This window comes from Cynocephalus volans, chromosome 9 (assembly GCF_027409185.1).
Source record: "Cynocephalus volans isolate mCynVol1 chromosome 9, mCynVol1.pri, whole genome shotgun sequence".
Lineage (NCBI taxonomy): Eukaryota > Metazoa > Chordata > Mammalia > Dermoptera > Cynocephalidae > Cynocephalus > Cynocephalus volans.
The window spans coordinates 125,287,416-125,301,878 of NC_084468.1; the positions used below are offsets into that span (position 1 = coordinate 125,287,416).

The 14,463-nt window shown below is 35.8% G+C and overlaps 1 protein-coding gene across 1 annotated transcript; it reads left to right on the forward strand.

Moving 5' to 3' along the window:
• Positions 1–895: 895 nt before the first annotated feature.
• Positions 896–13,471, forward strand: IL15 (interleukin 15). The gene is made up of 6 exons (XM_063108764.1): positions 896–907; positions 1,916–2,013; positions 3,346–3,430; positions 9,562–9,606; positions 11,455–11,592; positions 13,361–13,471. The coding sequence occupies exons 1-6, from the start codon at positions 896–898 to the stop codon at positions 13,469–13,471; spliced, it is 489 nt and encodes a 162-aa protein (XP_062964834.1).
• The last annotated feature ends 992 nt before the right edge of the window (positions 13,472–14,463 follow it).

The following is a 14,463-nucleotide window of genomic DNA, read 5'->3' on the forward strand; positions in this document are numbered from 1 at the left end:
GGTATAGTAGTACGCCTCAATTTGAATGAATGACTCTGGATGGGTTTTCTCTTTTTTTCTTTCCTCTTTCCCTGGGCTCTGCTGGTGTCACTCCTGTCTGTGTTGATGAGTGGTCACCAGCTAACCTATGAGGTAGCAGTGGTTGCTGTTGTGGCAGCAAGCCATCCTTGAGACAGCAATTGCTATGGTGGTGGCTGTCATGGCCCACTTGTTCTGCACTGGTGTCTTCAGCAGTGGCTGAGAGTGTTGCTGACTACGGCTGTCTGCCACTCCAGTGGGGCCTTGCTTGCCTGAGTCCCATGGGGCTGCCAGCCGCCACTTCATCAGGGCCTCTCCTTGCTGTTCCTTCACCCATTTTGAAATAGAAAAAATGTTCATGCTTATGAAATTCTCAAATGATGTTTTAATTAACAATGATTTATTTCAAAGACGAAGACATAAGTAGCTACTGTTGTAAATTAGATCAACAATCAGTGGTTATATGAATCCAAGCATTTGGTTACTTCTGCTTTTCATTAAGATGACTCTGGAATTTGTCAATTCAGACATAATGTAATAAAAAGGGTTTGGGCTTTGTAATCGGACAGACCTGCTCTCAAATCCTGGCTGTCATGTATTTGCTATGGGGCCAGAGCAGCTTACCCAAAGGTGCTAACCTTACCATATGGTATTATCATCAGGATTAAATGTGACACATATATTAAGTAACATTAAAAGTAAGTGCCCAATAAATATTAATTCCCTCCGTATCCCCACTAATTTGCTTGTGTTCCTAATGCATCATCCTGTACCCTGAATTGTATTGTAGGAGGTATTCTGGATGGATGGCTGCTGGGAACCCATTGCCATAGCCAACTCTTCTTCAGTACTTAAAGATTTACCCTGGCATTGAGTAATGAGAATTTCGGTAAGAAGAAATAGATGAAAATAGCATGTGGACTTTTCTTAAAGTGTCGCTTGAATATCAGATACTTTGTCCTAAGTTATATGGTTATATTTTTAAAGATCTTGGGATGTCATGGATATCTGTCCATGTGTGTATTGTTCTTATTCTGAAAATAAGTAAAATAGGTTTTTAAAAAATCTGTTAATCTTGCTGTGCTCTTCATGTCATTGTAAATGTATTATAGTCCTTATCTCACTCTATTTTGTTCTTTAAATGTCTACCTACTCATTAAATTACATAGTCTTTGAGGGCAAAGTCTGGGTGTTACTCATCTTTTTGGTATAGACTAAATGAAGCATAAACTCTTAGTGGTTAAGAAAAAAACTGTTAGTGGTTAACACTGCTTTCTGAGACTATGAAAGCTTTATGCAAAAGAGGCAGGTAAAAGTGTCAAAACGGGGAAGTTCTAAGACAAATGGTTTTCCCAAATCACCAAGAAAAATCATTATATGGTTTCTTTCAAGATGGATCAAATTATCTCTAATCTTTCCCATTTTTATCCAACTTTTCCCCAAATGATAACAACATGCAATTAATTTTCATATTATTACATGAATATAGAACTAGCACACCTGTGTAAGTAATGCCTATTAGCAATCTGTGCTATATAAAATATGTAGTCCAATTAAAAAGGAGCAAAGGATGAGGGGAAGGTCAAAGATAATAGAAAAAACTTAAGTGGTGACATTAGTACATATGTAAATTACTAAATATGTAAACTTTGTTAAATTATTATCATTGACATACATCTTGAGAAATATTAAAGAATTTTATGCATAGGAGACAGAGTTGGAGGTGGGGAAATGAAAAAAAATGATAAATTCTAGTTTCATTATTTCTGATAAGAAGCATTAATTGTGAAATTATAATAAGTTTACGTTTTTGTACCCAAAATATGATAAAATATTATTTTAAATTTTACTTTTTAACTAAAAAAATAATTATTTTGTCTTTGATTATATTTTTCAGAAACCATATTTGAGAAGTACTTCCATCCAGTGCTACTTGTGTTTACTTCTAAACAGTCATTTTTTAAATGAGGCTGGCATTCGTGTCTTCATTTTGGGGTAATTTTATCTTTAGGCATGAATATCATCATGTAAATAGCTATAATGATTGTCCTTCCCTTTAAAATTGGTTTATGTTCAGTTTGCTTATATCTCTAGGTCCTCAGTGTTTGGGGCATGGTAGAGGGCAGATTATGGAGATTCAGAGGAGGTTAAGTAAATACCTAACTGAGCATTTTTATACACTGGGAATATTCCAAATGAGTATTATATCTCCCAAGTAAATTTGGCCTCTTGATATCTAACTAAACTTGGAAGTACTCGACTTACTTATATCCTGTATGCTTTTCATAGCAGTAAAAAGTAGATATTTAAGATTCACTTATGTTATTTGATCTGTCCCGGGCACTGACTCCTCCTCTCCTTTGATCCACATCCTATTTCAGTTTAAAACATTTCTTTTGTTTATTTAGGCCTTCTGTTTTCCCTCCTGATAAACATTCACATTTTCCCATGTCTATGAACTTTTTTCTTCTCTCTTAGATGCAGCTAATATACTGTACCCAGTTGGCCCAAAGCGCCCAACTTATAGTTACATAATCTGACTCCCAGTTCAGTTTTACTCTACTAACACCTTCGTGGTAAGGAGAACCATAGATTTGTGCAGGTAAATCTTCCTCATGAGACAGATTAGTGATGACTATCATGCTTTTCTACAAGATCCATCAGGGAGTGACTGTATTTCCTGAAGCTTTAAGAATCTTTCCAGTCACTTGGGTCTTTTGTCTGGATATTAAATTTAGATTTTTTACCAAAGTGGGTAAGTATATGGTTATTTAGCCTATTTTGGGCTAAAGTCTGTAATGTTTAATAAGAAAGCTGCCACAAGCGTAATAATAGTGTGAACAGCATGAAAGGGGCATGTTTAATGTACTATAAAGAACATCTACTGTCAAAATCATTACATGAAAATGGTAATTGCTTATTTTAAGAATTTTACCTATTTATTAGACTTTAAAGTGTGGTGGAGCTTCTACTTAAAGAAAACTAATGATTTCAGAAATGTTTGTTGAGCACTACCACACATCTGGCACTGTTTTTATTTCATTGTCATAAATTGCATCAGGTTATTTCTAAATTATGCCTCCAATTAGGCTTTTCTCTAACCCAGGCTGGTCAATCCTTGAGTTAACCTCAAGTGTCAAGGTTGTACTATATGTTCAATGTTTATGTTTTTCTAAAAGGCTGTTGAATGCACCAAAGCAAGGTTAACACTGATGTTTTCACTGGTCGTAAAAAAAAAAAAAATTATTGATTGCTCTTTTGCTTATAGTATTCATTGAGACAGTATTATGCTCATTCAAAATGCTTTGCCCTATTTTCTTTTTCCAGTTGTATCAGTGCAGGTCTTCCTAAAACAGAAGCAAACTGGCATGATGTAATAAGTGATTTGAAAAAAATTGAAGATCTTATTCAAGTGAGTACTCATTTTTCTGCTGTTATAATTGCTATGAAGTGTATCTCTCTCTGCGTTTTTCTGTCAGTCTTAATGAAATCTCACTTAAATAATTTTGTAGAAATTTTTGAGCCTTGAAAAGCCTCAAAAAAGTTTTTTCTTACTGTTTTCAGATTCTAATTATCTTTAAAACTTAATTTATAAATGGTCCAGCCTGAAGAGCTCTAGTCTCTACAGGCCAGAGACTCTCTTCCCCTACCTAAAGAAAACAAGTAGGTGGTGGCACCTGTACAGGAGGTGTCCCGACCCTTAGAAGGGCTGTCTCATCTTGGATTAGTGACTCTCTTTTCCTATCTAGAGACACCAGGTGGGCTGGCATAACTGGCAGGGGAAAGAGAGCAGGAGCCCCACGCAAAACAGTGGCCTGGAGAGGTATATTTTATCTCTCGGGTCTCCCATCCTCTACCTAGAGAAGCCAGGTGGTATGGCCTGGAGAAGTGCTACCTACCCCAGTAGGTGACATCAGAAGGGATCAGTGGGAACCCAATGGCACCAAGCATACCAAAATAGCACCACAAGGGTTCTGAAAACTAATCTGTCATTGTAATCACAGCATCCAAAGGTAGGTTGCAACTTGCATGTTAAATCTAAACAGGCTGATTGCACGTTAAAATAGAAGATTTATATAGGATCTCAGTCTCCTATTATAATTGCCACAATGCCAGGATACAATTGAAAATCACTCATCATACCAAGAAACAGGAAAGTCATAATTCAAATGAGAAAAGACAATCAACAGATTCAAAAATTGCAATGGATCAGATGTTGGAATTATGTGACATGGATTTGAAAGCAGCCATTATAAAAATGCTTCAAAAATCAATTACAAACACCCTAGAAACAAATGAAAAAATAGAAAGCCTTAGCGAAGAAATAGAAGATGTAAAAAGAACCAAATGGAAATTACAGAACTAAAAAATATAATAACGGAAATACAAAAACTGAAAAGACTTAGCAGAACAAATATGACAGAGGAAAGACAGTTAACTTGAAGACAGAATATTAGAGAGAAAACTGACTGGAAAAGAATAGCTTCAAGGATCTTGGGGACAATAGCAAGAGATCCAGGATTTCTATTATCAGCATCCTAGTAGGAGAGGAGAAAGAGAATACAGCAAGTAAAAGGCATAGATTGGCAGAGCTGATAACAAAACATAACCCAGCCATGCTATCTATAAGAAGCTCACTTCAAGTACTATGACATACGTAGATTGAAATTAACAGGATAGAAAAAGATATACCATACTGTAGTGGCTTTAATAGTGTCCCCTCAAATTCCATGTCTGCTGTGGATTGATTGAATTGTGTCCCCCAAAGTTCATATAGTAGAAGCTTAATTCCCACTGTAACTGTTGAGGGTAGGAAATCCAATTATGGTAATTGAAAGGTGAGGACTTGAAGAGCTGATTAGATTGTAGGACCCTGCAGTAGTGAATGGATTAATAATGGTGGTCAGGAGTGTGGTTCTGAGGGTTTAAAAGGAGAGCTCATGAGAGTCTCTCTCTCTCTGCTCCACCATTTTCTGCCATGTGAGACCCTACTTTGCTGTTAAGCCAAAGAAGACCCTCACCTTTGTTGCCTGGACTTTGGACTTCCCAGCCTCTGAAACTAAGCAATCAATTTTGTTTTCTTACAAAGTACCCAGTTCCAGGTATTTTATTATAAGCAACAGAAATGGATTAATAAAATGTCCAACTGGAAACCTTCACATGTGAACTTATTTGGAAGTAGCATCTTTGCAGCTATAACTAGTGAAGTTAAGATAAGTTCATACCAGAGTGAGGTGGGCCCTAAACCCAGGGACTAGTATCATTATAAGAAAAGGAAAGGACATAGAGAAACCCGCTAGGAAGAATGCCGTGTGAATACAGGGGCAGGGATTGGAGTGATGCAGCTGCAGCCCAAGGAAGGTCAAGGATTGCCAGGACCCACCAGAAGCTCAGGAGAGGCAAGAAGGGTCTTCCCTAGAGCCTTCAGAAGTAGCGTGGCCCTGCCCACACCTTGATTTTGGACTCTTTGTTTCTAGAACTGTGAGTGAATGAATTTCTGTTGTTTTAAACCACCTACTTTGTGATATCTTGTTACAGTAGCTCTAGGAAACTGATAAACGTTATTTTAAAAAGCAGAAATATCTATATAATATCAGATAAAGTAGTTCACAGCAAATAAAATTACTATAGTCAAGAGGAATGTGACATAGTGACAAAAGATAAATCCAAGAGGAAAATGTAATGATTCTAAATGTATACAAACCAAACAACAGAGTCTCCAAGTTCATGAAGTAAAACGTAATAGAGCTGAAAGGAGAAATAGACAAATAAACAATTATAGCTGAGAACTTTACCACCTCATTCTCAGTAACTGATAGAACTATCAGACGGAAAACCAGAGAGGAGATCAAAGAATACAGCCAACCAACAGCATCTAATTTAATACATAGAGCACTCCTCCCAACAGCAGCAGAATATACTTTTTGTTTTTTCAAGAACCCAAGGAACAAGTATCAAGACTGAACCTACACTGGGCCATGAAACAACTTTAAAAAAAAATTGATCAGAACTTGAATCATGCAGAATGTGTTCTCAGACCGCACTGGAATCAAACCTACTGTATCATAAATACAATAGGAAAATCTCCAAATAATTGGAAATTAAATAATACACTTGTAAACAATTTGTGGGTCAAAGAGTCACTCTTAAAGGAGTTTAACAATACATAGAACTTAATAAAAATGAAATACAGCATATCAAGATATGTTGGTTACAGCTAAGGCAATATTGAGAGGAAAATTTAAAAAATCAAATGATTACATTAGAAAAGAAGAAAGGTATTAAATCAATAATCTAAACTGCTATCCTAAGAAACTAGAAAAAGAAGGGCAAAATAAACCTAACACAAGCAGAAGGAAGAACATAATATGAGAGCAGAACTTAATAAAACTGACATCAGGAAAACAATAGGAAAAAATCAATGAAACATATAGCTGGTTACTTGGAAAAACCATTAAAATCAATAAACCTGTAGTAAGACTGACAAAAATAGAAAGAGAGGGCACAAATCATAAATACCAGGAGTGAAATTGTGGGCTACCACTACAGAATCTGCAGTCATTAAAAGGACAGTAAGAAAAACTATGAATAATTTTACATTAACCAATCTAACAACTTAGAGGAAATGGAACAATTCTTCAAAAACCACAAACTACTAAAATATAATAAAAGATGTAATAAATAATTTGAACACTCCTATAACCACAAAGGCATTGAATTTATCAAACATAAGCTCCTACAAGAGAATCTCCAGGCCCAGCTGGTTTCACTTGAGCATTCTACCAAAAATGTAAAAAAGAATTAACAACAACTGTACACAGACTTTTCCAGAAAATAGAAGAGGATGGAATGCTTTCTGACTCATTTTAGGAGGCAGTATTATTTTGATGTAAAATCAAATAAAGACAGTACCAAAAAGAGAAAACTAGAGACAGATATCTTTCATGAATTTAGATATAAAAATCCTTGATAAAATAATGCTAATTTAAATCTAGTACCATATAAAAACAAATATACACCATGGCCAAGTGGGATTTATTCCAGGTATGCAAGTCTTGTTAATATTTGGAAATTAATCAGTGTAATCCACCATATCAAAGGCTAAAAGAAAAAATCCTATAATCATATCAATTGATGTAGACAAGGCATTTGATAAAATACAATACCTGTTATGGGCTGAATTGTGTCCTTCTGGAAAAAAAAATCCGTATGTTGAAGTCCTTCCAGTACCTCAGAATGTGACTGTATTTTGAGCCAGGGTTTTTAAGAGGTAATTAAGTTAAAATGAGGTCATTAGGGCAGGTTCTAACCCAATATTACTGGTGTTCTTAGAAGAAGAGGAAATTAGGATACAGATACAGAGGGAAGACCATGTGAAGACACAGGGAGAAGATGGACATCTGAAAACGAAGGAGAGAGGACGCAGAAGAAACGAACCCCGCCAACACTGATCTCAGACATCTAGCCTCCAGAATTGTGATAAAATAAATTTCCATCATTTAAATCACCTAGCCTGTGGTGCTTTGTTATGACAGCCCTAGCAGGCTTTTGTAACACCTATTCAAGACAATATTTCTCAACAAAGTAACAACAGAGAGGAACTTCCTCAGCTTGATATCAAGCATGTACAAAAACCTAGAACTGCCATACTTAATGTCACTTTTAAGTGAACACTGAATATAAACACTGAATGCTTTTTTTCCTAGGATTGGGAGCAAGGCAAGGATGTCTTCTGTTACCACTTTATTCAACATAATATTGGAATTTAAGCCAAATCAATAAAGCAAGAAAAAAAAAAAAGGCATGTGGTAAGAAATCAAAGGCATGCAGATTGAAAGGAAAATTATAAATTATCTCAAGTTTTTGGGGAAGAAAATACCAAAAATGGGTGTTATCTTATTTGGAAATGTAAATTAAAACCACAATGACATATCATTATGCGGATATAAGAATGCCCAAAATAACAAAAAAGTGATAATGCCAAATAAATATAATTAAAATATAAATATAATATTAAATGAAAACATAGTGATAATGCTGACAAGGATGGGGATAAACTGAGTCATGCATACATTGCTGGTGAGAATGTAAACTGATACAGCTACTCTACAAAGCAGTTTGGCAGCTTCCTATAAAACCAAACATGCATTTGCCACATGATTCAACAATTGTACTCTTGTACATTTATCCCAGAAAAATGAAAACTTGTGTTCACACAAAAACATGCACATGAATGTTCATACAGCTTTATTCTTGATTGCCAAAACCCAGAAACCACCCAAATGTACTTCAGTAGGTGAATAGTTAAACTGTGGTGTATCATATCATGACATGCTACTAAGCAATAAAAAGGAGCAAACGAATGACACTCTCAACAAGATGTATGAATCTCCAGAGTATAACGCTGTGTGAAGAAAAGGCAATCTCCATAAACTGTGTTACATCCATACAATCAAATACTATATGGTGATTTTAAAAGTGAGCTGTGAAGATATGACAAGACATGGTAAAACCTTGAAGGCATATCGCTAAGTGAAAGAAGCCAGTCTGGAAAGCTAGCCAGTATGATCCCAGCTAGCTATATGATGTATTGTGAAAGGCAGAACTAGGGAGACAATAAAAAGATCGTTGTTTTCCAGGAGTTAAGAGGGAGGGAGGGATGAATGAGCAGAGCAAAGGTGATTTATAAGGCAGTGAAACTGTTCTGTATGACACTGTGATGGTGGTTATGTGTCATTATGCATTTGTCAAACCTATAGAATATACCACACAAACATGAACCCTAGTATTTTGTAAACTTTGTAATAATGTATCAATATTGACTCATCAATTATAACAGACATACCACACGAATACAAGATATTAACAGTAACAGAACTGGAGTGGGGGCCAAGGAGATATAAGAGAACTCTGTACTTCCTGCTCATTTATCTGTACACCTACAACTTCTCAAAAAAGTCTGTTAATTTTTTTTAAAACTAATCTCAAAAGTTTACATACTATATGATTCCATTTATATAACATTCTTGAAATGACAAAATTATAAGAAAGAAGAACAGAGAAGTGATTGCCAGAGGACAGAGAGATAGACTGGAGGGGGCAGGGACTTGGGGGGTGCAGTGGAGGATGTGTAGCAAGGAAGTTTTGGCCATAGAATAGGAGGAGGATTCTTGTGGCGATCAGCTGTGGTGGCATTTACATGAACCTACACATGTGATAAAGTTGCATAGAACTGTGTGTCTGCACACACATATACTGTTACATGCAAAACTGGTGAAATCTGAACAAGGTGAGTGTATTGTGTCAATGTTAAAATTTTCTGGTTGTAATATTGGACCATGGTTATGCAAGATATTACCTATGGGGGAAACTTGGTGAACGGTACGCAGGATCTCTCTGAATTTTCTCTTATAAGTGCATATGAATCAAAAATTATCTCCAGTAAGAAATTCAACTTAAAAAGCTGAATTTAATGTTTTCAGTAGGTTGTTATCATTATATCTAAACACGGCATAATTTTTCATATTATCTATTTTTTTGCAGTATATACATATTGATGCTACTTTATATACTGAAAGTGATGCTCATGTAAGTAGTTTTTTTTTTTTTAATTGCTGCTTTTGTGGTTTTCAAAAGTCCAAGAAGTGTATTTTTCATACAACTGAAATATGTGTAGTTTTTAAATCTAACTTTTCATATGTTCCTATAATATGTGACCAATGAATTTTATGTTATTATTGAGGTCATGGGACTTGGAGACAAAGAGCTACATAAATGCTATTTTTGTAATGGTGCCAAATCAAAATATAGAAGAGCCTTTTCCATCAGTGTCAAACAAAATATATTGTGTTTTTGTGATGCAGTTAGATCATGATGCAATTAGGTGCAAGAATCAGGTTAACCGATTCAATTTAAAAGTATCCAACATATCTGTTATTTCCAGTGTTGTGGTGTATCACCATCTCTGATCATATCTTCCATAAATTGCTTAAGGCATCCATGTTCTACATTTTGCATGGATCTCTACATTTGTCACAAAAAGGATTCTGATTAATCTCTATGTGAGAAAAGAAACATAATCCATAAAATTTATCAAAATTCAAAAATAATCTTGAGCTTTTCCCATTAATACACTGACATTGCCTAAGGCATACAGGGTTATCATCATGCTGTTAGTCCTCTCCCTCTGGATAGTTGCTAGAACCAAGAAACAAATCCTCAGCTTCACCTCATGGAAAACAAATTCTATGTTGCGTTCATTCAAAACAGTGAGTCCTCTCTGTGTCATTCCTCAACTCGAACTTCTCTGAAATAGAATGTTTTGCCCCCACTGAGACTTTCTAAGCATTGGAAAGAAGCCATTAGCCAGAAACTAGAAAAAAAAATATTCATCAACCACTTTGCTGCTGCACATAGAAATTGCCTCCCTCCTCTGGCTTCAGTGTGTTTTCTATTTTTCTTTGCATTTTTTTTTTCAAAGCAGAAAGCAGTCAATTAACCACAACATTCAGCACCCTGAGATTGCTTTTTTTGTGAGAAGGTAACTTTGTAATTCATGGGTTGTAGAAAGAACCTGAGATTGAAATTTAGATTTAAACAGTGACTCAGCCACTTCCTCCCTGTGTTACCTTGGAAGTCACTAAACATTGCTGAACTTAGGTTTTGTTATTGTTAACATGGTGAGCAGTCCTGAGCAGCTGCTGAGGTATATTGCCAGTGCTGGGCACTTGGATATGTTCTTTCATTTATTCATCTATTCAATAAGGATTCAAGTGCCTTCAGGGTCCCAAGCACTGTGGAAGGCATTGGGTACACAAAGTCAAACAAGTCATGGTCAAATCCCTAGATGTTCATTAAATGTTTCCTTTCTTTTAAGTGTAGGCTTTTGCTTAAGTAACTTGTGGGAAATGTATTTTTGTGGTACCTATGGGATCCCTTTCTGATTTCACCAGTCTCTGAGTAAGCAGTACTCCTCCTTTGATTTTTCTAATAAATATCTTGGAATCACTTCCGCCTCTGGAACTTTGGAACTTGCAGGAATAGTATGATTAGCAGCTACCACTATTTAAAACATTAACAATACAATCTGATTCTAGAAACTCTAGTAAGTGCACTCTCTATATTGATACTTTAAGAGTCTTGGGCCAGTGTTGTCACTCTTTCCACAGGAGATGTGTGCTCAGTGAGAAAAAGTGGCCTACGGTTTCCACGTATTCTAGTTTTATGTTCTTCTGTAAAATATCACTATCCTTCTTGATTGTTTTTTATTGATTTGTTTTAGTTTTGATTTCAAAGCCAAAAGTATCTTAAGAGTATTGTGTATCTTTATAAAACATTTGGATTGACTTTAAAAAATCAAAATTACATTAATGTGAACATGAGAATACTAGGAAAATAAAATTTTTTCAAAATTGTTTTTTTAACTCTTATGTTTAGCCTGATTGCAAAGTAACAGCGATGAAGTGCTTTCTCCTGGAGTTACGGGTCATTTCACATGAGTCCAGCAATATGGACATTAACAACACAGTAGAAAACCTTATCATCCTAGCAAACAGCAGTTTATCTTCTAATGGGGTGAGTTATCAAATAGTTGTGCAGAACTACAGCTGATATTTTTGGCTTGATTGGGAGAAGTCGTTGATGGACAAACAGATCCTCCGAGAGGCACTCAGGAGAGAGAGTGCAATTCCAGGGGAGGGACATCCCAAAGTGGCATCATCACTGGCATGCACACGATCCTAAACTGCTCATTGATTTATTCAGTAAACAAACACTTACTGAATAATGCCAGGCAGTATGCTTCAGTGCTACACTGACAGAGAGGTGAGGGAATGAGCCTTAAGAATACCTGGGGAAGTATGTTCGGGCAGAGGCAACTGGAAGTGCAGACATAACCATATATTTTACTTAATGGGTATTGTTTGATTTTTCCCTACTAGAATATCAGCTTCAAGGGGGGCAGGTATTTTTGTTTTTTTCAGTGCTGAATCCTAGTTTCCAGAACAATGCCTCACATATACTAAATACTTAATATGCATATGAAATGAATTTATTAATGTTGACAATACTCCTGTGATATGTTATCTTCATCTTATTGTTGGAAAGAGTGAGCCATGCAACAGATAACGAATGGCAATATCCATGTTGAACTCTTTAATGTGCATGTTGATAGCCATCCTCATGACATAGTGCGACATGTGTACTGGAATGAGAGACAGGACTGCATACTTAGAAGACCTGGTTGTGAAGAACTTCCAGTGATTATGTTAACTGAGATGAGTCACTTAATATCTCTGCCTTCTTATCTGATGCAATTATTTTCAAGATCAAATAGGACAGCATTGTATTAAACATGACAGGGCCTGGCATAGAGTATGTGCTTGATAAATGTTGATGAATCTGAATTCCAAATGCTTAATGGAAGTAAATCTAATTGTGATTTTTTTTCTGGCACAGCTTTCATGGTGCAGATGATCTCTAAAAAGTTTATTCGTGATCACTACATTTGGAATATTCTAGTATCCATAAGCTGTGTCTGAATTACAGCAATTTGTGGTGTTCACTTAAATGGTTCAATTCAACTAATAATAATTAGGTGATTACTACATGCCAGGTCCCATGCCAAATGCTAGGGAAATAAAAATCCATGGCCATGCCCTTCTGGAAGAAAGCTTAGAGAATCATAGTATAAAAAGGGTAAAATTTCATAACAGGAACATAGTCCATGAAGTTCTTTGAGAGAAGTCTAAACAAGGGATTCTGAGATGTGAAGATGGGACCCATCCCTGGAAGCTCAGGGGTTCAGAGAAGCCTTCCTAAAGGAGACAGCATCTGAATAATGTCAAGTATAATAGCAGCTAAAACTGGAAGAATGTCATAGGCAAAAAGATGAGCAAAGGCGGAAAGGCATCTAATAGCATGACGTTTGCATGGGAAGAAAAGGCAGGGGCTAACTCAGTGTTTCTAGCACATAACATTGGAGGCAGTGGGGAAAGGTGAAAGAAATAAGTAAGGAACAGCTCATGGGGATCTGCCGTGCAGTGCAGGGAGCATGGACTTTATGCTCCAGGTAGATATTAAGATACCATTGAAAGACTCTAGGTAGGAAGTCCATGGTCTGACAGACATAGCTTATTTTTTTCAGTGACCTTAATCCATTATAGGAAAAATAAGACCACATCAAATCTCCCAGTTGTCTTTTCTCATAGTTTTTCCTAAAGTGATATTCATCTACCAAAGTTTTTGTGTCTCAACATCTTACCGTATCATTCAAATGATACGATATTCCCAGGAAAGAAGTATATTAGACTTGCCAATCTAATTTTTTCTTTCTATTTGGCAGAATATTACAGAATCTGGATGCAAAGAATGTGAGGAACTGGAAGAAAAAAATATTAAAGAATTTTTGCAGAGTTTTGTGCATATTGTACAGATGTTCATCAACCCCTCTTGATTGCTCTTCAGCGTTTCTATTATTAACAAACATTTTCCCACTGCTTAGAGGCAACAAAACACTCTGCAGTTGAAATCTGCTGCCAAAACAAGTTTCTCTAGCAAGAAGATGATCAAGATTTTGGATCAGATGAACTCTTAAAAATAAAGGAAGAAAAATATCATTGAGTAACATAGTGACTGTGAACTTCCTTCAGACTTATTTTGCTCATTTATTTTTAATTTATTATTGAAATTGTACATATTTGTAACATAATATATAAAATGTTGAATAAAATTATGTATGTTCTATCATTTGATATTGCACCTTATTTGATATTTTATGTCTTACAGGAAAAGGGGGGCATTTGAAGGTGATAGTCAAATTATGTATGAAGTAGTGGGGCTAGGCACCAATGTTGCAAGTCAGAACTATGCTGCCAGTGTGCAACCACGGACTACCAGCTCCCACTTCTTCACTGGGTGTGGCAGCCAGACGAAGAATCGCTACCAATGAGAAAAAGAGGAACTATGTGTGAACCCTGTGCTTTACTTGCAATTTAGTTATTGATATATAAAGCACCTACTGTAAAAAAAAGAAATCGCAATACCTGGCATATAATGTGCATCAGTAAATCTTAGGTGGTGGTGGCAATAGCAAACTTTTACTAATAGGTAGAATAGCCATAGAAACTATACATAAAGAACATGATACAGTACATAACTGTTGTAATGATGTTTATATTTCATGCTTTCCCAAGTATGGGTATTTTTTTTTTTACATTCTTTTTGCCATGTTTGTAGAAATTTTAAAAACTGCTGATTTGTTGGAGCCAACATTATTGGTCAGAAAATAATTGTTTATCTTTTTTTTTTCACTATATGGTCTAAAATTATCAATTTCTCTTCTAATGGAACTATGAGTAAAATGAAATTTATTGCCTCGTTACAAATTTCTTTCATCCTAATCACTTCTGGCAGTCTTCATGGAGAGACTATAGGGTAGGAAAGGAT